General features: G+C 40.3%; 1 protein-coding gene across 1 annotated transcript in view; it reads right to left on the bottom strand.

The window, feature by feature from the left end:
• The window catches only part of LOC131383814 (phospholipid-transporting ATPase ABCA3-like), a 57516-nt gene extending 37765 nt beyond the window's left edge, over positions 1-19751 (bottom strand). The window contains exons 1-2 of the mRNA XM_058440809.1: positions 19728-19751; positions 7436-7695 (exon numbers count right to left, since the gene is read on the bottom strand). Of these exons, the coding sequence (XP_058296792.1) occupies positions 7436-7642 (207 nt within the window). The 5' untranslated portion in view covers positions 7643-7695; positions 19728-19751. The remainder of the gene's footprint in view (positions 1-7435; positions 7696-19727) is intronic.
• Positions 19752-23215: the final 3464 nt, after the last annotated feature.

The raw sequence follows: 23215 nt of genomic DNA, 5'->3' as shown, positions 1-23215 counted from the left end.
AAAAAAAAAAAAAAAAAAAAAAAAAAAAGAAACATGAAAAGCAAGGAAATATGACACCTCCAAAGGAACACAATAATTTTCCAGTAAGTTTCCAGTAAAAAAGAACTTTATGAAATGCTGGAAAAAGAATTCAAAATAATGACATTAAAGAAGCTCAGTAAGATACAAGAGAACACAGATACACAAAATAAATACATCAGAGAAACAATGTGACATATGAATGAGAAATTCACCAAAGAGATAGATATCATTAAAAAAAGAATCAGATAGAAATCATGGAACTAAGGGTTCAATTAAGAAAATAAAAAATTCACTCAAGAGCTTCAAAAAAAGACTAGATCAGGCTGGGTGCAGTGGCTTACACCTGTAATCCCAGCACTTTGGGAGGCCGAGGCAGGTGGATCACCTGAGGTCAGGAGTTCAAGACCAGGCCAACCAACATGGTGAAACCCCATTACTACTAAACACAAAAAATCAGCCAGGCATTGCGGCACATACCTGTAATCCCAGCTACTTGGGAGGTTGAGGGAGGAGAATCACTTGAACCAGGGAGGCAGAGGTTGCAGTGAGCCAAGATTGCGCCACTGCACTCCAGCCTGGGCAACAAGAGTGAAACTCTATCTCAAAAAAACAAAAACAAAAAAAGACTAGCTCAAGCAAGAGAAATAACTTCAGAACTTGAAAACAGGTCTTCTGAAATTACCCAGTCAGACCAAAGAAAGAATGAAAAGACAATAAAAAGAGTGAACAAAGCCCATGTGTCATATGGAACATCATAAAGTGACTAAACGTTCAAATTTTGAGTGTTCTAGAAGGTGAAGAGAAGCCAAAAGGCATAGAAAACCTATTTAATGAAATAATAGCTCAAAACATCTCAAGTCTAGCAAGACATTTAGATATCTCGATACAGAAAGCTCAGAAATCCACAAGTAGATACATCCCCAAAAGGTTTTCTCTACAGAACATTGTAGTCAACTATAGTAAGTCAGAGATAAAAAGAGAATTCTAAAAAGAACAAGAAAAAGCATCTAGTCACATATAAGGAAATCCTCACAGACTAATGGTAGACTTCTCAGCAGAAACCTTATATGCCAGTAGAGAATAGAATGATACATTCAAAGTGCTGAAAAAACAAAACACGAAAACAAATGTACAGGCAAGAATACTATACCCAGCAAAGTTAGTTTTCAAAAGTAACAGAGAAATAAATTATTTCCTCAATAAGCAAAAATGAGGGAATTCAACACTGACTGGACTTAAAAGAAATGCTTAAGGAAATCCTACACCTGGAAATGAAAATGTGTCTCTAATAATAAATAGTGTCAACAGCATGATACTGCCATAAAAATACATATGTTGACCAATAGAAGAGAACAGAAAGCCCCCAAACAAACCCATGTATTTACCATCAACTGATTTTTAACAAAGGTGCCAATAATACGCAATGGGGAAAGGATGTCTTTTTAATAAATGGTGCTGGGAGAATTGGCTACCCATATGCAGAAGAATGAAGTTGGTCTCATGTCACATCATATACAAGAATCAACTCAAAGTAGATTAAAGATTTAAATGTAAGACCTGAAACTATAAAACTACTAGAAGGAAAACCACATAACATTGGTCTGACAATTATTTTTTTTATTTGACCTCAATAGCTCAAGAAACAAAAACAAAAGCAGACAAATGGGATTACATTCAACTAAAAAGTTTCTTAAAGGAAACTCACACACATACACACACACATGAAAAACCACAGAGTGAAGAGACAACCTTGTATTGGAGGAAAACATTTACAATGTAGACATCTGATAAGAAATTAACATCCAAATTATGTAAGGAACTCAACTCAATAGCAATAAAACAAATAACACAATTTAAAATGGGCAAAGCATCTGAATACACATTTCTCAAAAGAAGACATACAAGTGGCCAACATATATAAAAAAATGCTGAACATCACTATCATTAGAAAATTACAAATTAAAACCACCATGAGATATCACCTCACATTTGTTACAATGACAAAAAGACAAAAGGTAACAAGTGTTGGTGAGGATGTGGAGAAAAGTGAATACTTGTACACTGTTGGTGGGAATGTAAATTAGTACAGCTATTATGGAACATTTTATGCAGATCTCCCAGGAAACTAAAAATAGAATGACCATATGATCCAGTATTCCCATCTGGTTATATATCCAAATGAAATAAAATTAATATGTTTAGGAAAGATCTGCTCTGTCACATTAATTGAGGCATTATTCACAATAGTCCAGATATGACTCAACCTAGATGTCCATCAATAAATGAAGGCATAAAAAAATTGCAACCAAAGCAAGAATTGACAAATGGGATCTAATTAAACTAAAGAGCTTCTGCACAGCAAAAGAAACTATCGTCAGCATGAACAGGCAACCTACAGAGTGGGAGAAAATTTTTGCAATCTATCCATCTGACAAAGGTCGAATATCCAGAATCTACAAGGAACTCAAACAAATTTACAAGAAGAAAAACAAATGACCCCATTAAAAAAGTGGGCAAAGGACATGGACAGACACTTTTCAAAAGAAGACATTCATGCAGCCAACAAACATGAAAAAAAGCTCAACATCATTGATCATTAAAGAAAGGCAAATCAAAAACATAATGAGATACCATCTCACACCAGTCAGAATGGGCATTTATTAAAAAGTCAAGAAACAACAGATGCTGGTGAGGTTGCAAAGAAATAGGAACACTTTTACACCGTTGGTAGGAATATAAATTAGTTCAACCACTGTGAAAGATGGTGTGGTGATGTCTCAAAAATCTAGAACCAAAAATAGCATTTGACCGAGCAATCCTATTACTGGGTATATACCCAAAGCAATATAAATCATTCTGTCTTAAAGATGCATGCACACAGATGTTCACTGCAGCACTGTTCACAATAACAAAGACATGGAATCAACCCAAATGCCCATCAATGATAGAAATGATAGACTGGATAAAGAAAATATGGTACATATACACCATATATATGTATGGAATACTATGCAGCTATAAAAAGGAAGGAGATCATGTCATTTGCAGGGACATGGATGGAGCTGGAAGCCATTATCCTCATCAAACTAATGCAGGATCAGGAAACCAAACACTGCGTGTTCTCGCTTATAAGTGGGAGCTGAACAATGAGAACACATGGATACATGGACACAGGGAGGGGAACAACACACACTGGGGCCTGTTGGGGGGTGTTGTGGGGAGGGAGAGCATTAGAAAAAATAGTCAATGCATGCTGGGCTTAATACCTAGGTGATGGGTTGATAGGTGCAGCAGACCACCATGGCACGTTTACCTATGTAACAATTCTGCATATCCTGTACATGTACCCCGAAACTAAAAATGAAAATTTTAAAAAACAAATAAATGAAGGCATAAAGAAAATGTGATATATATATATATATATATATATATGAAATTGTATATTATTCATGCTTTAAAAATAGGGAAATTCTGCCACTTGGGACAGCATGGATGACCCTGGAGGACATTATGCTAAGAGAAATAAACTAGGCACAGAAACACAGATACTGCACAATCTCACTTATATGTGGAACCAAAAACAATCAAACTCACAGAAACAGAGAGCAGAATGGTGGGTGCCAGAGGCTGGGAGGTGGAAGAAATGAGGAAATGTTGGTCAAAGCGTGCAAGGTTTCAATTAGACAGGAGAAACAAGTAAGTATTTAGGTGATTGAAAAGTGTTAAATAATGAAAAAGATGGGTAAAAAGCTTTAAAATTAAGAACTTCTAATTATTAAAGGGTCCTATTGTGAGAGTAAAAGGCATTAGGAAAAGATATCTGCAATGCATATCAGCTACCAAAATAATTGTATTCCAAATACACTAGAAGTTCTTACACCTCCAAATGAAAAAAAGAATACCAAATGAAACCAAACAAACAGAAAAATAGAGGTGGGCACATGGCACACGCCTGTAGTCCCAGCTATTTGGGAGACTAAGGTAGGAGTATTGCTTGAGCCCATAAGTCTCAGTCAGCCTAAGTAAGAACCCATTTCTTTTTCTTTTTTTTTTTTTTTTGGACAGAGTCTTGCTGTGTTGCCCAGGCTGGAGTGAAGTGGTGTGATCTCGGCTCACTGCAACCTCTGCCTCCAGGGTTCAGGTGATTCTCCTACCTCAGCCTCCCGAGTAGCTGGGATTACAGGCATGCACCACCACACCCGGCTAAGTTTTGTATTTTTACTAGAGACGGGGTTTCAGCATGTTGGCCAGGCTGGTCTGGAACTCCTGACCTCAGGTGATCCACCCGCCTCCACCTCCCAAAGTGCTGGGATTACAGGCGTGAACCACTGCGCCCGGCCAAGACCTCATTTCTTAAAAAAAGAAATGTAATGAATGGGAAAAATAATCAAGGGATCCGAGCAGATGTTTCACTGAAGAGAATATTCAAATAGCCAATAAGCGTCATAATATGCTCAGCCTTATAATAATTAAGGAGATTACAATTAAAACCACTATGCAAAGGAGAGCTCGATACAGTGCCCAGAAGAGTGAGGACAAACTGGAATGCACCTACAACCCTAAATCTGTCTCTCTCCAACTCTTACCAACACAACTTTTAGAATGTAATGCCTATTGCTTCACTTCAGTCTCCCAAATCTCATGCCACTTTGCTTCTGGCCAACTTCAAACAGGAACCACATGGGGAAGAATTTTCCAGGAAATAAAGTTCCCAGGATAAATGGGTTGGCAACTAAACAATCCAGAGCAATGAGATATCATGCCACACTCACAAGACCTGATAAAATTAGAAAATACTGGTAACACCAAATGTTGGTGAAGATGTGAAACAAACAATTTTTAGGCATTGCTAGTGGGTGTGAAAACTGATAGAACTTTATTGGCAAACTTTGGCATTATCTACTAATGGCAAATATACACAATGTAACATTCAACAAAAAAGACACCTAGAAAATGTTCATGGCAGCATTCCTTATAATAATCATCAAACAATCCAAATGAAAATATCAAAGTTAAATGGATAAACAGTGATACAGTCATACCATGGAATCATAGAACTCAACTAATATAAATGAACTATAGCTACATATTTAATTGAATGACTCATGCAGATGCAAAATAATATAATGCATGATTCCATTTATTTTAAGTTCAAAAACAGACAAAATTAACTCATGTTAGTGTATATTTTTGGAAAAGTTATTTGGAGAGTACACAAGGGGACACCTGCAGTGCTGGCAGTGTTATTATTATTATTATTTTTCAAGACAGAGTCTTGCTCTGTCACCCAGGCTAAAGTGCAGTGGCGCAATCTCGGCTCACTGCAACCTCCACCTCCCGGGTTCAAACAATTCTCCTGCCTCTGAGTAGCTGGGATTACAGGCATGTGCCACCACACCTGGCTAATTTTTGTATTTTTAGTAGACCTGGGGATTCACCATGTTGGCCAGACTGGTCTCAAACTCCTGACCTCATGATCCACCTGCCTTGGCTTCCCAAAGTGTTGGGATTACAGGTGTGAGCCACTGCACCCAGCCCTGTTTTATTTCTTAACAGAGCCATAACAAAATGGGGTTACTTTCTTTATGATAAATTGATTTAACCATACCCTTATGATTTGTGTACTTTTCTGTGTATGTATGACAGGCTTAAATTTTAAAAATTAAAGAATAAATAGCATAATCATATGAATGAAGTCTGTATAACATCCTCTGGGCGACACAAAGAAAAGGATTAAATAATAGTTGAGAATCAAAGAGAAACATCAACAAGGAGATGGCGACTGTGAAGGATGAGACAGAAAGTTAACTTGTGTTCACAATCAGAGAAGAGAAAGAAAGGCATTACAGTCAGAAGAAATAAACATAAGCATGCTTGAAAATCAGCCGTTCATTTTCGCTGGAAGAAAAGGGAGTTACTGGGGTAAACAACAACAACAAAATGGGAAGTAGTTAGGTGCTAAATCTTAGGAAATCTTTTTGCTTAAATGGATTTTATTCAGCAGACAACATAATAAATCAATCTCTAAAATTATTTCTAGCCATCTGTGTTACAGGATGATTACCCTGGCAACAACGTGTGAGGTAGATTAGGGGGTGAGCGAGTGGGTAAGGAGACGAGAAGAGCTAGTGAGAAGTAACGTGAACCTGATCTGTAAAGTGGTGTTGCCACTCATGAAGGAAAGAAAGAAAATGACATGACCTTTGACGATACAGAAGAGATCAGCGAAATGGAGAGACCATTGATACTAACAGCTGAAGCCCAAAGTTATTGGGCCCCTGCTATGTGCCAGGCACTGTACGAAACACTTTACGTGAATTTCCCTCTGTTTCTGCCTTGCAATAGTAGGTCTGGGTGATTGGAGGGTGATAATTTTCCAGGTAATAGCTCACCAATATCAAGTCGGCCCTGCACGTTAGGTATTGTTAGCGTCAACTTACCATCTGAGAAAATAAGCTAGAAAAGTTATATATGCCATGTTACAGAGATAATGAGTAATACAGCCAAGGATTCAAACCTATGATTTATCAGGGTCCCTGAAACAAAGTAGATACTTAATAAATCAATAATGAATAAATAATCATTGAATGAATCATTGGTTAAATGGCTGATGATGACTGGATTTTGAAGACAACATATTCTGGGCTAAGAAATAATACTGGAGGGGACAATAAGAGGTCATATATTTTAAACAATCCAGGGATCAGAAAATTGATTTTAAAAAATCACAGCATCGACCGGGCGTGGTGGCTCACGCTTGTAATCCTAGCACTTTGGGTGGCCGAGGCGGATGGATCACCTGAGGTCCGGAGTTGGAGACAAGCCTGGCCAACATGGTGAAACCCTGTCTCTACTAAAAATACAAAAGAAAAGTTAGCTAGGCATGGTGGCTCACACCTGTAATCCCAGCTACTCGGGAGGCTGAGGCATAAGAATTGCTTGAACCTGGGAGGTGGGGGTTGCAGTGAGCTGACATCACACCACTGCACTCCAGCCTGGGCGACAAAGTGAGATTTGGTCTCAAAATAAATAAATAAATAATAAAAATCACAGCATCATAGAATATTGGAATTGAACTGTATCTGAATTCATTTAGATATAATTCCAAGAGTCCAATTGATTATTACTTTATTCAAGAGAGATTTTAGGGCATTTGGCATTTAAATTCTAACCGTAATATTCTTGTGAAGTAGACTTCTAGAACTAAAACGAAAACTATACCTAGAATTCTAATAAAAACAAAGTTATATAATATTGCCAAGAAGCCTAAGTGTTCAGTTCTTGCCTGCTACGGAAACACAACCATCCATCAGTGTTGACTATGTAGAAATAATTGAACCTTCCACATAAATTTGCCCCATACACTCAGAATTTTCTATAGAAGCTTCATCTACCACAAGAAAAGGGGAGTTACCTTCAGTCGATTTTCCTTTTCCCACACAAAGGATTGAACAAGGGTGAGATGATTCAGAGAGAAGATACATACAAGTACTAAAGGAATGAAAATACCAGAAAACATAAAGAAGAAATCGTGGTAATACAATGGGTAGGAAAATCTCTGAACAAAACCATTGACACTGTTAAACAGCGTTTCTGCAGCTTGGCCGCTATGATAGCGCATGATGGCCTTATCCAGGGAGTGTTGCACAAACAGGGACCCTTCACTGATGTACCCTAAATGAGAAAACAAAGATTGATAAGTACAATAGACCAAAAAACAGCTGAGCTGAGCAAAGACAGGGAATTAACGTATGTCAGAGATAAAGCTAAGTGTAATGAGTCTCTTCTGACAGTCTAAATTTCAGAGCAGCTATCATGGTTTTGCCACACAAATGCATAATACTTTCTAAAATGATCCTAACCCCCAGCTTACCAAAAGTGAAATATTGCATGAAATTGGAGAGCTGCTTTCTGCAATTTCAATTAATTTAAATAAGTGAGAATTGGGTTAATTATTGGATAGAGGTAAAGACTTTGATTCTGTATCCTGCACACTTGAAGACAGAAATGAAGCTCATACAACTAAGTGACATCAGTAAGTGACGCTGAAGTGCCACAGCTGAGTGACATACATGAGCTGATGTCTGACAGCCAGTGATAAACCAAGTGTGGTCTTTTGGTGACAGTATGCAAATAGTTTCTTACCAGTACATGAATTGAGCACAGAAATTAAGGACAAAGACTTAAAACTTGCATAGAAATTTAGCATTGCCATAACATCTAAAAACTATTTTTTCTATTAATTTACATAGGTCCTTGATATACTCTGAGTGTTATTCCTGTGTCAGATACACAAATTGTGCATATTTTCTCCCCTAGCAGTCTTGCCTTTTTATTTAATAGTGTCTTAAATATGAGAAGTATTTAACTTTGATAAAGTCCTATTTATCCATTTCTTCTTTTTTCAATTTTTTTCAAAAGTGCCTTTTGTGCCCTAACAAATCACTGCCTACCCTCAAATCATAAAGATATTCTGATCAATGTTGCCACAGAAGCTTTATCATTTTAGCTTTAGGATCATCTTGAATTAATTAATTTTGTGTAGGGTGTAAGGAAGTGATCAAGATTCATTCTTTCCATAGGAATACCAAGTTACTCCAGCAAAAGTCGTTGAGAAGATTTTCTTTCCCCAGTGAATCATACCGCGGTTTTGTAGAAAACCCTGCGACCATCTGTGTATATGTCCAGACATCCTATTCTTTCTGTTGGTCTATCTGTTCATCCTCACACCTATATGACAACGTCTTAATTACTGTAGTTTTACAAAAAAATCTTGAAATCAGGCAGAACATGTCCGCTGACATTGTTCTTTCCCAAGATTATTTTTCCTAATTCAGATCTGGCGAGACCTGTTTGGTCGTGGAGACCCTAACCCAGCGGCACTAGAGGAATTAAAGACACACATACAGAAATATAGCGTGTGGAGTGGGAAATCAGGGGTCTCACAGCCTTCAGAGCTGAGAGCCTCGAACAGAGATTTACCCACGTATTTATTGACAGCAAGCCAGTGATAAGCATTGTTTCTATAGATTATAGATTAACTAAAAGCATTTCTTTTTTTTTTTTTTTACTGCTTTTTATTGGTTTTATTCTAGATCTACACATGCATTATGCAATTTTTAAAAAATGAAAATACAGTTAGGTACATAAAAAGCCCACAATCTTAGAAACAAAGACTATTAAAACAGACAAGTACAAGAATTGCTTGGAATACCTAGTTTTAAATCCCCATGGACAAACATGTCAATCATATATCGACAGAATGCATACTGATCTGACAGAGTAGAAAGAAAAAGAGCAATGAAAAAATGTCGTCAACACTTCATTTTTCTACAGAGAAATAATTTAACAAAACAAGCAAAATAGCACAATTCTATTTTGGTTACTACAATATTTTCTGCAAAAAAATAATTCGCACTTATATGAAAATACAGAAGGAAAGAAAGACAACAAATGTAATGCTTCATTTCTTCCATACAAAAATAACCTTAAAAATTGAAAAGGACTAATTCAGGGTAATCTTATAGTGGTTGTTTTCAAAATAAAAACCTATTTTGTCAAATAACTGATTACAAAAGTCATTGTATTAAAGCAATTTTTCCAATTTGTCTTTTGATAAACTTTCAATAATGAAACAGAAGTTTTACAAGAGGAAATTGTTTCCAACTTGGAGTGTTTTATCAAATACTCAGTTCCAGCCCTTCTGCTAAACAAATCCTTAGAGGTGTATCTGTTTAGTAACAAGCTTTGTTATTTCATATGTTTGATATGCATAATTTGGAGCAATTAAGAATGTAACATGTTGCTTAAATTGAATAAACTCTCTTGGTCCTAAAGCTGCCTTTGGATTTGGTGGATTAATAAAATGCATATTTCAGGAATATTGAAATGTAAATTATTTCATAATATATATGCTTTAAAGAAGATACGGTAAAGATTCATCAATTGAGCTTTGAGTTGGATTGACCTCAGGAGAATCTAAAGTTCTGTGAGGATTTAAAGTTAAGTGCAATGTCTTTAATCTAGAGGGAACAGAAAAAAACCAACTCCTGAAGACCAGGTCTGCCAAAAATGATGTTTACATACTACAGTTTTTTTGTTTGTTTGTTTACTTTCACCATAGGCCATAAACTAGTCAAGATCATAAGATGATCTTAAGATTACTCATTTGATTAGTTTAACAACAATATCATTTGGTTCTGTTACTCTGTTCTTGATTTACTCTCCCAATTAAAGAGCATTTTTATTCAGAGGCCACCTAACAGGTTGCAAAGAGGTTAGTTCTCCTGATAGTCTTTTGGAAAAGACATTCTGCTGCTCCATAAAAGCATTTCTTATGGGAAATAAAGGGACGTGTCTGGCTAGTTATCTTCAGCATGAACACGTCTTTAAGGCACAGATCGCTCTTGCTATTGTTTGTGGCTTAGGAACGCCTTAAGCGGTTTTCCACCCTTCGTGGGCCAGGTGTTCGTTGCCCTCAATCCGGTAAACCCACAACCTTCAGCGTGGGCATCATGGCCATCACAAATATGTCACAGTGCTGCAGAGATTTTGTTTACAGCCAGTTTGGAGGCCAGTTTATGGCCGGATTTGGGGGCATGTTCCCAACCCAGATCCTTTTCATTTCCATGTAAATTTTAGAATACAATTGTCAATTTCTCTAAAATAGCGTGTTGAGGTTTTTTGTGTTTTTGTTTTTGTTTGGAGACAATGTCTCACTCTGTTGCCCAGGCTGGAGTGCAATGGCGCCATCTAGGTTCACTGCGACCTCCACCTCCTGGGCTCAAGCAATTCTCTCGCCTCATCCTCCTTAGTAGCTGGGACTACAGGCACACGCCACTGTGCCACTTAATTTTTTTTTTTTTTTTTTTTTTGTAGAAATGGGGTTTCGTCATGTTGCCCAGACTGGTCTTGAATTCCTGAACTCAGGTGATCTATCTGCTTGGGTCTCCCAAAGTGCTGGATTTACAGGCATAAGCAACCTCAGCCCAGCCCCTGCTGAGATGTTGACTGTGTGTATATTGACCCTGTAGCTCAATTTAGGGAGAATTTACATTGTAACAATTTTGAGTCATCCAATCAAGGAAGTTAAAATATTTTACCATTTGTTGAGGTTCTTTAAGTTTTTCTTTTAGAAGTGCTTTGTTATTTTTGATGTAGGCTTATTATAATTTTTTGTCATGTACTTGTATCTTAGGATTTTACTAAATTAACACATTAGTTGCAGTAGGTTTTTTTTGTAATTTCTTTTATCTGTATACATGGTTCTGTCACCTGCAAAGAAATATAATCTCTTTCCTTCTTTTCCAAAATGAATGCCTTTTATTTCTTTTTCTTTTTCTGGTACAGATGAGAACTTCCAGGAATATGCTGAATAGAACTGATGAGAGCAAACATTCCTGATATCAGGAGGGAAACATTCAATTTTATCAGTAAGCTACACATTTTTTGCAGCAGTCTGAGATGGAACTGTGAGGTGGCAGCCTGGCTGGGGGAGGGGCGTCGCCATTGCTGAGGCTTGAGTAGGGAAACAAAGTGGCTGGGAAGCTCAAACTGCAGCTCAGCAAGGCCTACTGCCTCTGGACTCCACCTCTGTGGGCAGGGCTTAGCTGAACAAAAGGCAGCAGACAACATTTCCAGACTTAAACGTCCCTGTCTGACAGCTCTGAAAAGAGCAGTGGTTTTCCCAGCACAGCGTTTGAGCTCTGAGAACAGATAGACTGCCTCCTCAAGTGGGTCCCTGGCCCCTGTGTAGCCTAACTGGGAGACAGTTCCCAGTAGGAGCCAACAGGCACCTCATATAGGTGGGTGCCCCTCTGGGATGAAGCTTCCAGAGGAAGGATCAGGCAGCAATATTTGCTGTTCTGCAGCCTCCGCTGGTGATACCCAGGCAAACAGGGTCTGGAGTGGACCTCCAGCAAACTCCAACAGACCTGCAGCTGAGGGTCCTGACTGTTAGAAGGAAAACTAACAAACAGAAAGGAATAGCATCAACATCAACAAAAAGGACATCTACACCAAAACCTCATCTGTAGGTCACCAACATCAAAGACCAAAGGTAGATAAAACCACAAAGATGGGGAGAAAACAGAGCAGAAAGCTGAAAATTCTAAAAATCAGAGCACCTCTTCTCCTCCAAAGGACTGCAGCTCCTCGCCAGCAATGGAACAAAGCTGGATGGAGAATGACTTTGATGAATTGACAGAAGTAGGCTTCAGAAGGTTGGTAATAACAAACTTCTCCAAGCTAAAGGAGGACGTTCGAACCCATCGCAAGGAAGCTAAAAACCTTGAAGAAAGGTTAGACGAATGGCTAACTAGAATAAACAGTGTAGAGAAGACCTTAAATGAACTGATGGAGCTGAAAATCATGGCATGAGAACTTCACGATGCATGCACAAGCTTCAATACCTGATTTGATCAAGTGGAAGAAAGGGTATCAGAGACTGAAGATCAAATTAATGAAATAAAGTGAGAAGACAAGGTTAGAGAAAAAAGAGTAAAAAGAAATGAACAAAGCCTCCAAGAAATATGGGACTATGTGAAAAGACCAAATCTATGTTTCATTGGTGTACCTGAAAGTGATGGGGACAACGGAACCAAGTTGGAAAACACTCTGCAGGATATTATCCAAGAGAACTTCCCCAATCTAGCAAGGCAGGCCAACATTCAGATTCAGGAAATACAGAGAACACCACAAAGATACTCCTTGAGAAAAGCAACCCCAAAACACATAATTGTCAGATTCACCAATGTTGAAATGAAGGAAAAAATGTTAAGGGCAGCCAGAGAGAAAGGCTGGGCTACCCACAAAGGGAAGCCCATCAGACTAATAGCAGATTTCTCGGCAGAAACCCTACAAGCCAGAAGAGAGTGGGGACCAATATTCAACATTCTTAAAGAAAAGAATTTTCAACCAAGAATTTCATATCCAGCCAAATTAAGCTTCATAAGTGAAGGAGAAATAAAATCCTTTACTGACAAGCAAATGCTGAGAGACTTTGTCACCACCAGGCCTGCCCTAAAAGAGCTCCTGAAGGAACCACTAAACATGGAAAGGAACAACCAGTACCAGCCACTGCAAAAACATGCTAAATTGTAAAGACCATCAATGCTAGGAAGAAACTGCAGCCATTAAATGGGCAAAATAATCAGCTAACATCATACAGGATCAAAGGCACACATAACAACATTAACCTTAAATGTAAATGGGCTAAATGCCCCAATTAAAAGACACAGACTGGGAAATTGGATAAAGAGTCAAGACCCATCAGTGTGCTGTATTCAGGAAACCCATCTCATGTGCAAAGACACACACAGGCTCAAAATAAAGGGATGGAGGAAGATCTACCAAGAAAATGGAAAACAAAAAAAAGCACGGGTTGCAATCTTAGTCTCTGATAAAACAGACTTTAAACCAACAAAGATCAAAAGACACAAAGAAGGCCATTACATAATGGTAAAGGGATCAATTCAACAAGAAGAGCTAACTATCCTAAATATATACGCACCCAATACAGGAGCACCCAGATTCATAAAGCAAGTCCTAAGAGACCTACAAAGAGACTTAGACTCCCAGACAATAATATTGGGAGACTTTAACACCCCATTGTCAATATTAGACAGATCAATGAGACAGAGGGTTAACAAGGATATCCAGAACTTGAACTCAGCTCTGCACCAAGCAGACCTAATAGACATCTACAGAACTCTTCATCCCAAATCAACAGAATATACATTCTTCTCAGCACCACATTGCACTTATTCTAAAATTGACCACATAATTGGAAGTAAAGCATTCCTCAGCAAATGTAACAGAACAGAAATCACAACAAACTGTCTCTCAGACCACAGCACAATCACATTAGAACTCAGGATTAAGAAACTCACTCAAAACCGCACAACTACATGGAAACTGAACAAGCTGGTCCTGAATGACTACTGGGTAAATAATGAAATGAAGGCAGAAATAAAGATGTTCTTTGAAACCAATGAGAATGAAGACACACATACCAGAATCTCTGGGACACATATAAAGCAGTGTTCCTCGACACATACACCCTCCCAAGACTAAACCAGAAAGAAGTTGAATCTCTGAATAGACCAATAACAGGCTCTGAAATTGAGGCAATAATTAATAACTTACCAACCAAAAAAGTCCAGGACCAGACGGATTCACAGCCGAATTCTACCAGAGGTACAGTGAGGAGCTGGTACCATTCCTTCTGAAACTATTCCAATCAATAGAAAAAGAGAGAATCCTCCCTAACTCATTTTATGAGGCCAGGATCATCCTGATACCAAAGCCTGGCAGAGACACAACAAAATAAGAGAATTTTAGACCAATATCCCTGATGAACATCAATGCGAAAATCCTCAATAAAATACTGGCAAACCGAATCCAGCAGCACATCAAAAAGCTTATCCACCACAATCAGGTCGGCTTTATCCCTGGAATGCAAGGCTGGTTCAACATACGCAAATCAGTAAACGTAATCCATCACATTAAGAGAACCAGTGACAAAAACCACATGATTATCCCAGTAGATGCAGAAAAGGCGTTTGACAAAATTCAACAGCCTTCATGATAAAAAAAACTCTCAATAAACTAGGTATTGATGGAACGTACCTCAAAATAATAAGAGCTATTTATGACAAACCCACAGCCAATATCATACTGAATGGACAAAAACTGGAAGCATTCCCTTTGAAAACTGGCACAAGACAGGGATGCCCTTTCTCACCACTCCTATTCAACACAGTGTTAGAAGTTCTCACCAGGGCAATCAGGCAGGAGAAAGAAATAAAGGGCATTCGATTAGGAAAAGAGGAAGTCAAATTGTCCCTGTTTGCAGATGACATGATTGTATATTTAGAAAACCCCATCATCTCAGCCAAAATCTCCTTAAGCTGATAAGCAACTTCAGCAAAGTCTCAGGATACAAAATCAATCTGCAAAAATCACAAGCATTCCTATACACCAATAACAGACAAACAGAGAGCTAAATCATAAGTGAACTCCCATTCACAATTGCTACAAAGAGAATAGAATACCTAGGAATCCAACTTACAAGGGATGTGAAGGACCTCTTCAAGGAGAACTACAAACCACTGCTCAATGAAATAAAAGAGGGCACAAACAAATGGAAGAACATTCCATGCTCATGGATAGGAAGATTCAATATCGTGAAAATGGTCATACTTCTCAAGGTAATTTATAGATTCAATGCCATCCCCATCAAGCTACCAATGACTTTCTTCACAGAATTGGAAAAAACTACTTTAAGGTTCATATGGAACCAAAAAAGAGCCCGCATTGCTGAGACAATCCTAAGCAAAAAGAACAAAGCTGGAGGCATCATGCTACCTGACTTCAAACTATACTACAAGGCTGCAGTAGCCAAACAGCATGGTACTGGTACCAAAACAGATACGTAGACTAATGGAACAGAACAGAGGCCTCAGAAATAACACCACACATCTACAACCATCTGATCTTTGACAAACCTGAGAAAAACAAGAAATGGGGAAAGGATTCCCTATTTAATAAATGGTGCTGGGAAAACTGGCTAGTCATATGTAGAAAACTGAAACTGGATCCCTTCCTTACACCTTATAGAAAAATTAATTCAAGATGGATTAAAGACTTAAATGTTAGACCTAAAACCATTAAAATCCTACAAGAAAACCTAGGCAATACCATTCAGGACATAGGCGTGGGCAAGGACTTCATGTCTAAAACACCAAAAGCAATGGCAACAAAAGCCAAAATTGGTAAATGGGATTAAACTAAAGAGCTTCTGCACAGCAAAAGAAACTACCATCAGAGTGAACAGGCAACCTACAGAATGGGAGAAAATTTTTGCAACCTACTCATCTGACAAAGGGCTAATATCCAGAATCTACAATAAACTCAAATATATTTACAAGAAAAAAACAACCCCATCAAAAAGTGGGCAAAGGACATGAACAGACACTTCTCAAAAGAAGACATTTATGCAGCCAAAAAACACATGAAGAAATGCTCATCATCACTGGCCATCAGAGAAATGCAAATCAAAACCACAGTGAGATACCATCTCACACCAGTTAGAATGGCCATCATTAAAAAATCAGGAAACAACAGGTGCTGGAGAGGATGTGGAGAAATAGGAACACTTTTACACTGTTGGTGGGACTGTAAACTAGTTCAACCATTGTGGAAGTCAGTGTGGCGATTCCTCAGGGATCTAGAACTAGAAATACCATTTGACCCAGCCATCCCATTACTGGGTATATACCCAAAGGACTATAAATCATGCTGCTATAAAGACACATGCACACATATCTTTACTGCGGCACTATTCACAATAGCAAAGACTTGGAACCAACCCAAATGTCCAACAACGATAGACTGGATTAAGAAAATGTGGCACATATACACCATGGAATACTATGCAGCCATAAAAAAGGATGAGTTCATATCCTTTGTACGGACATGGATGAAACTGGAAAACGCAAAGGACAAAAAACAAACACCGATTTTCATCATAGGTGGGATTGAACAATGAATCATGGACACAGAAAGGAACATCACACACGGGATTGTTGTGGGGTGGGAGGGGGGAGGACAGATTAGAGTATACCTAATGTAATGCGAAGGGTGCAGAATCAAATGACATGGATACATATGAAAAACTTCACATCCTAAAGTATAATAAAAAAAAAATGTACTCTTGTAAAGATACTGCTAAGGAAACAGAAATGCAAGTGGAGAAAGAAAATATTCACAATACGTATCTGATAAAGAATTTTATTCACAATAGGTATTTATTCACAACACATATCTGATAAAAAATATAAAAAAATTAGCTAGTTGTGGTGGCACATGCCTGTAATCTTAGCTACTCAGGAGGCTGACATGGGAGGATTGCTTGAACCTGGGAGGCAGAGGTTGCAGTGAGCCGAGATCACGCCACTGCACTCCAGCCTGGGCAAACAGAATACATAAAGAATTCATACAAAACTACAGGGGCAGAAAACAGACCAGCAGTTGTCAAGGTCTAGGGATGGGAGGATTTGCACAAAGAGGTACAAGGAAGACAAAGTAAGATACCCAAAAAAGTATCTTCTGCACGATTCCATTCATATAAAGGTATAGGCAAAAATCACATCAATAGTTATAGGGGAGGGGTTTGTGATTGATTAGGAAAGGGCAAGAGGGAATTTTTTGGTGTTACAGAAATGTTCTGTGTCTTGATTAGGTGTGTACATTCTTTGAAACTGATCAAACTGTCACTCAAAATCTGAGCACTTCATTTCATGTAAACTGTATCTCAATAGAAAAACATTTTAGAAATCATTACAATTGCTATATACCGGATACAGACAATAATCTTAAATTACCCAGTGGTGGGGATGGTGTCTTGTTCTCCTTTGTCTCTCACAAACACCATGGAGCTTAGTGCATTGTGCATTGTTTTATATAAAGGACACGATGCTGCAAATCTCAATTAATACAAGACAAATTTTTTTTTTTTGAGACGGAGTTTTGCTCTTGTTGCCCAGGCTGGAGTGCAATGGCGCGATCTCGGCTCACTGCAACCTCCACCTCCTGGGTTCAAGCGATTGTCCTGCCTCAGCCTCCTGAGTAGCCGGGATTACAGGTGCATACCATCACGCCTGGCTAATTTTTTGTGTTTTTAGTAGAGATGGGGTTTAACCATGTTGGTGAGGCTGGTCTCAAACTCCTGACCTCAGGTGATCCAACTGCCTTGGCCTCCCAAAGTGCTGGGATTATAGGCATGAAATACATGACGAATCTTAATCAAAATGGCAGAGCAGGTGTTTGGCTGATGTGGTGATGGGGTAAAATCAATTTGTGATTCACACAGCCTTCCAACTTCGCAACAATGCCATTCTTAAAGGATTTTTCACAGAAGGTGGCTTCACATCAGGTGCTTACGCCTTAGCGCAGTTGATCAATACACTCAATACATGTCTGCAAACTTTAAAGGAATTTATGCAGCAGATCCAAGTCTTAAAGGCTATAAAAAAAAAAGCAAACAAACCTAGAAACAAAGTTCATAAAGCAAAACCATAGCAAAACAAAGATTCAGGCAGAAAGATGTTCATGATAACACTGGAAAACAGTAAGATCAAATGAAAACAGAAAGAATGATTACATAAATCATGCCAATCAATACCTTCAATAAAATCCTGTTCCTCTGTTACAAAGAAGGGATAGGTATAGATACACTGTCATGAGAGGATAATATACTATTAAGGTAGAAAAAGTAAACTGCAAAATATTATACATGATATAAACACATTGTTTGGAAAAATATATATGTACAGAAAAGAAGTACATGTATAGAAAAGAAAAATGGTAGAAGATCTGTTGATAGTATGTCCTCAGGAGGTGGAAAATGGGAAACTTACACATTTTACAAATTGTATGTCTATAGAGTTTGAATTTTATGTAATGTACCTGTATTGTTTTTCTAATTAACTCTTCAGATGGGGGAACAGGTAAACCTGTGAAGAAGGAATCATCTGAAACACTCTCCCACTTTTCTCTCTTGCTCTTTTAGTGGGTAATGTTTTGGAATATTAACCATAAGTTTTCAATTCAGTACCATCCCTCATTCAATCTTTTATTTTTTGGTCTCAGGGAAGACAGAGCAATACTTAAACCTACAAAGACAATGGTCAGTTCTTTCAGTTGACCCTTTCCAGGGTAAAACAATGGATTGGAAATAACGCACAATAAGGAAATGCCGAAGCCCAGCTCCTCAGCATCATCCTATCCCTTTCACTATTCCCAAAATAGATTTGGGGGATCTTATAGCAGAAGAGTCCTGACTCCAAAAGAGCCTGGCCAGGAACAAGTACACATCAACATCCTCGTCCTAAATATGAAACACCCCCCACCCTTATCCCTCATAACTTGGATGCAACCCTTGTAAGGGAAAAGGAGGGCTGGAAGGAGCATGAACCGAAAATGCCTGAAAATGATTAGGGCAACCTGCCAAACTGTAGTCGCAAAAGAACAAATAGTTATTGGAAATTAAGCAATTACATGGTTCATAGCCCTGAATTATTAGAATTAAATTTATACTATTTAATGTCAGCTTCTTTTCTAAAAAGCACTGAACTGCTTTAACTGGAACACTGTAATTTTCTTAATTGTACTTAAATATATGTTTCTTTTCTTTTAAATTTTCTGCCTACTTTGCATAAAATGAGGTAGCCAAGACAGCCTTAAAGTTCTCAGCTTGACTTGAAAAGGCCTTTTCCTGACTCTAGGCCCAAAACTTTCTTTTCTTAGAGCATGATATGGTTTGACTCTGTGTCCACATCCAAATCTCATCTTGTAGCTCCCATAATCCCCATGTGTTATAGGAGGGACTCTGTGGGTGATGACTGAATCATGGGGGTGGGTTGTTCCCATGCTCTTCTCATGATAGTGAGTAAGGCTCATAAGATCTGATGGTTTTCAAATGGGGAGTTTCCCTGCACAAGCTTTCTTGTCTGCCGCTGTGTGAGATGTACCTTTCACCTTCCGCCATGATTGTGAGGCCTCCCCAGCCACGTGGAACTGTTAAGTCCAATAAACCTCCTTCTTTTGTAAATTGCCCAGTCTTCAGTATGTCTTTATTAGCAGTGTGAAAATGGACTAATACAGTAAATTGGTACCTGCAAAGGGGGGTGCTGCTGAAAAGATACCTGAAAATGTGGAAGCAACCTTGGAACTGGGTAACAGGCAGAGGTTGAAACGTTTTGGAGGGCTCAGAAGAAGATAGAAAAATGTGGGAAAGCTTGGAACTCCCTAGAGACTTGTTGAATGGCTTTGACAAAAATGCTGATAGTGATATGAACAGTAAGGTCCAGGCTGAGGTGGTCTCAGATGGAGATGAGGAACTTGTTGGGAACTGAAGCAAAGGTGATCCTTGTTATGTTTTAGCAAAGAGGCTGGCGGGATTTTGCCCCTTCCCTAGAGATTTGTGGAACTTTGAACTTGAGAGAGATGATTTAGGGTATCTGGCAGAAGAAATTTCTAAGAAGCAAAGCATTCAAGAGGTGACTTGGGTGCTGTTAAAGGCATTCAGTTTCAAAAGGGAAACAGAATAAAAGTTTGAAAAATTTGCTGCCCGGAAATGCAATAGAAAAGAAAATCCCATTTTCTGAGGAGAAATTCAAGTTGGCTGCAGAAATTTGCATACGTAATGAGGAGCTGAGTGTTAATCACCAAGACAATGGGGAAAATGTCTCTATGGCATGTCAGAGACCTTCATGGCAGCCCCTCCTATCACAGGCCCAGAGGCCTATGAAGAAAAAGTGGTTTTGTGGGCTGGGCCCAGGGTACCCATGCTGTGTGCAGCCTAGAAACCTGGTGCCCTGCATCCCGACCGCTCCAGCCATGGATGAAAAGGGCCAACATAGAGCTTGAGCCATGGCTTCAGAGGGTGCAGGCCTCAAGCCTTGGCAGCATTCACATAGTGTTGAGCCTGTGAGTCCACAGAAGTCAAGAATTGAGGTTTGGGAACCTCTGCCTAGATTTCAGAAGATGTATGGAAACTCCTGGATGCCCAGGCAGAATTTTGCTATAGGGGCAGAGCCCTCATGGAAAGCCTCTGCTAGGGCAGTGTAGAAGAGAAATGTGGGGTCAAAGCCCCCACATACAGTCCCTACTGGGGCACTGGCCTAGTGGACCTGTGAGAAGAGGGCCACTGTCCTCCAGATCCGAGAATAAGAGACCCACACGACTTGCACCATATGCCTGGAAAAGCCACACTCAATGCCAGCTCATGAAGGCAACCAGGAGGGGGGCTGTATCCTGCAAAGCCACAGGGGCAGAGCTGCCCAAGACCATGGGAACCCACCTCTTACATCTGCATGACCTAGATGTGAGACATGAAGTCAAAGGAGATCATTTTGGAGCTTTAGGGTTTGACTGCCTTACTGGATTTTGGACTTGTATGGGGCCTTTAGCCCCTTTTTGTGGCCAATTTCTCCCATTTAGAATGGCTATATTTACCCAATGCCTGTACCCCCATTGTATCTAGGAAGTGACTAACTTGCTTTTAACAGGCTCATAGGCAGAAGGGACTTGCCTTATCTCAGATGAGACTTTAGACTGTGGACTTCTGAGTTAATGCTGAAATGAGGTGAGGTTTTGGGGGACTGTTGGGAAGGCATGATTGGTTTTGAAATGTGATGATACGAGATTTGGGAGGGGCCAGGGGCAGAATGATACTGTTTGGCTCTGTCCCCACCCAAATCTCATCTTGTAGCTCCCATAATTCTCGCGTGTTGTGGGAGGAACCCTGTGGGAGATGACTGAATCATGCAGGCGGGTCTTTCCCATGCTGTTCTCATGATAATGAATAAGTCTCATGAGATCTGATGGTTTTAAAAAGGGGAGGTTCCCTGCACAAACTCTCTTGTCTGCCACCATGTGAGATGTACCTTTCACCTTCTGCCACGACTGTGAGGCCTCCCCAGCCAGGTGGAACTGTAAGTCCAATAAACCTCTTTCTTTTGTAAATTGCCCAGTCTTGGGTATGTCTTTATCAGCAGTGTGAAAACAGACTAATACAGAGCATTTTCTTTAGAAAGCTTTTCACTGTAAATTCTTTCTCTGTCTTGAGATATCTGTAACTCTTTTTAATAGCCTCTTACTAGTTTTACAAACCAGAATCATCTTTGTCAAGGACCCGGCAGCCATTCCTTTGAAATGCAATCATCAAGGAAGACAGTCCCCCTATCTCCCAGTTTCTGTGGGAGGGTAGGAGCCTAACTTCCCTGAGAGCCAATTAGCAAACACAGCTGGCCTAATCACGGAGGAAACACTTGTAAACTCAGCAAACAACTCAGTATGCTTCCGACAGCCCTCTAGCACCTTTCTACTCTCATCCTAGAGCTTAAAAACCCTGCCCCACTTTGTTTCAGCAGAGTTAGTTTAGCCTGAGTTCTGGTCTGTCTTCCCTAGGACAACAGCTTTGCATAAAGTATTCCTTGCATATGTGACTTTCTCTGGTGCAATTTACGCTTTCACAAAGGAAAACTAAGACAAATTAAACTACCTATAATCACTGAACTTCCACAGCCCCTCCTGCCATTTATGGAACACTTAACATGTTCTCGCAATGTAAGTATCAGGACCGCCCTCTGAGTTGGATACAACAGCATTCTTTCCTCTTATAGTTATTTTCAGATATAAGCCTTAGGAAATGGAGGCTTAGAGAAACCAAGCAATTTGCCATAGGTCACAGCAAATAAATTCTGGACTAGTCAGGACTAGAGACAAGGCATTTGCCTCCAAAGTCAGTTCGTTCAAGCACTTTGCATAGCCAATATAAAATTCCTAACAGTGCTTCTATTTGATTTGATTGTGTGTATGGGTGTGTGTAGCGGGGAGCGGGGTGGGGGGGGGATGAGGAAGTCTCTGGAGGATTTATATGCGTGAGTTTTGTTTGGGGGTCGCCCTTTTGGGCTCTGCGCGCCCACCGCGAGTAGCGGGTGGGCCTCCCGGGCGTCGGGGAGCAGCGGCCAGCGCAGGGGGACGCCGGCAGGAGGAGGACGGTCTGGGACTCCCCAGCACTCACCGCTCAGGCGCCGCCGCCGCCGCACTCACCGCTCAGGCGCCGCCGCCGCCGAAGGGCGCGCGTTAACCCAGGCGGGGCTCCTCCTCCCAACGCCCTCCCCAACCGCCAGCCGCCGGCGGGCAGGTTTGTAGCCGGGCCCTCGCGCGGACCCGGCCGGGAGCTGGCTGCACTAGGGCCGAGGGCGCGCAGTGCGCGGAGCGGTAGGAGACAGCGGTGCGAGCCAGAGGAGGTGGGCATGAAGCTGTCGGCGGTGCGCGAGGGGAGCACGCAGGCGACTCCTCAGTCCCTCTTCCGCACGTGCGCCTACGAGTGTAGTGTCCCGTTTGTTCCACCTGTTATCCCGCAGCTCCAGTGCGCCCCACCTGTTGCCCCACCAGCCCAACGTTACTTCTTCCCTGCTTCCCCGCCAGCCCGTCTGGGGGCGGGGACCTCACCCACCGCCCCACCCACCTCGTCCCATGTGCACACCCATCTCGTCCCTTGCGCTCACCCACCTCGTCCCATGCGCCCTGCCCTACGCCCCAAGTCCCTGAAAGGGCCCCACCTAGGTACCCTTTTGGATGGTCTTCAGGTTCTTTGCCTTGTCGACCCTCCTGGACGACCCCA

Source organism: Hylobates moloch, unplaced genomic scaffold, assembly GCF_009828535.3.
Source record: "Hylobates moloch isolate HMO894 unplaced genomic scaffold, HMol_V3 SCAFFOLD_6, whole genome shotgun sequence".
Taxonomy (NCBI): Eukaryota; Metazoa; Chordata; class Mammalia; order Primates; family Hylobatidae; genus Hylobates; species Hylobates moloch.
The sequence above is the reverse complement of the archived record's forward strand: the minus strand, read 5'-3'. Positions and strand labels throughout refer to the sequence as shown.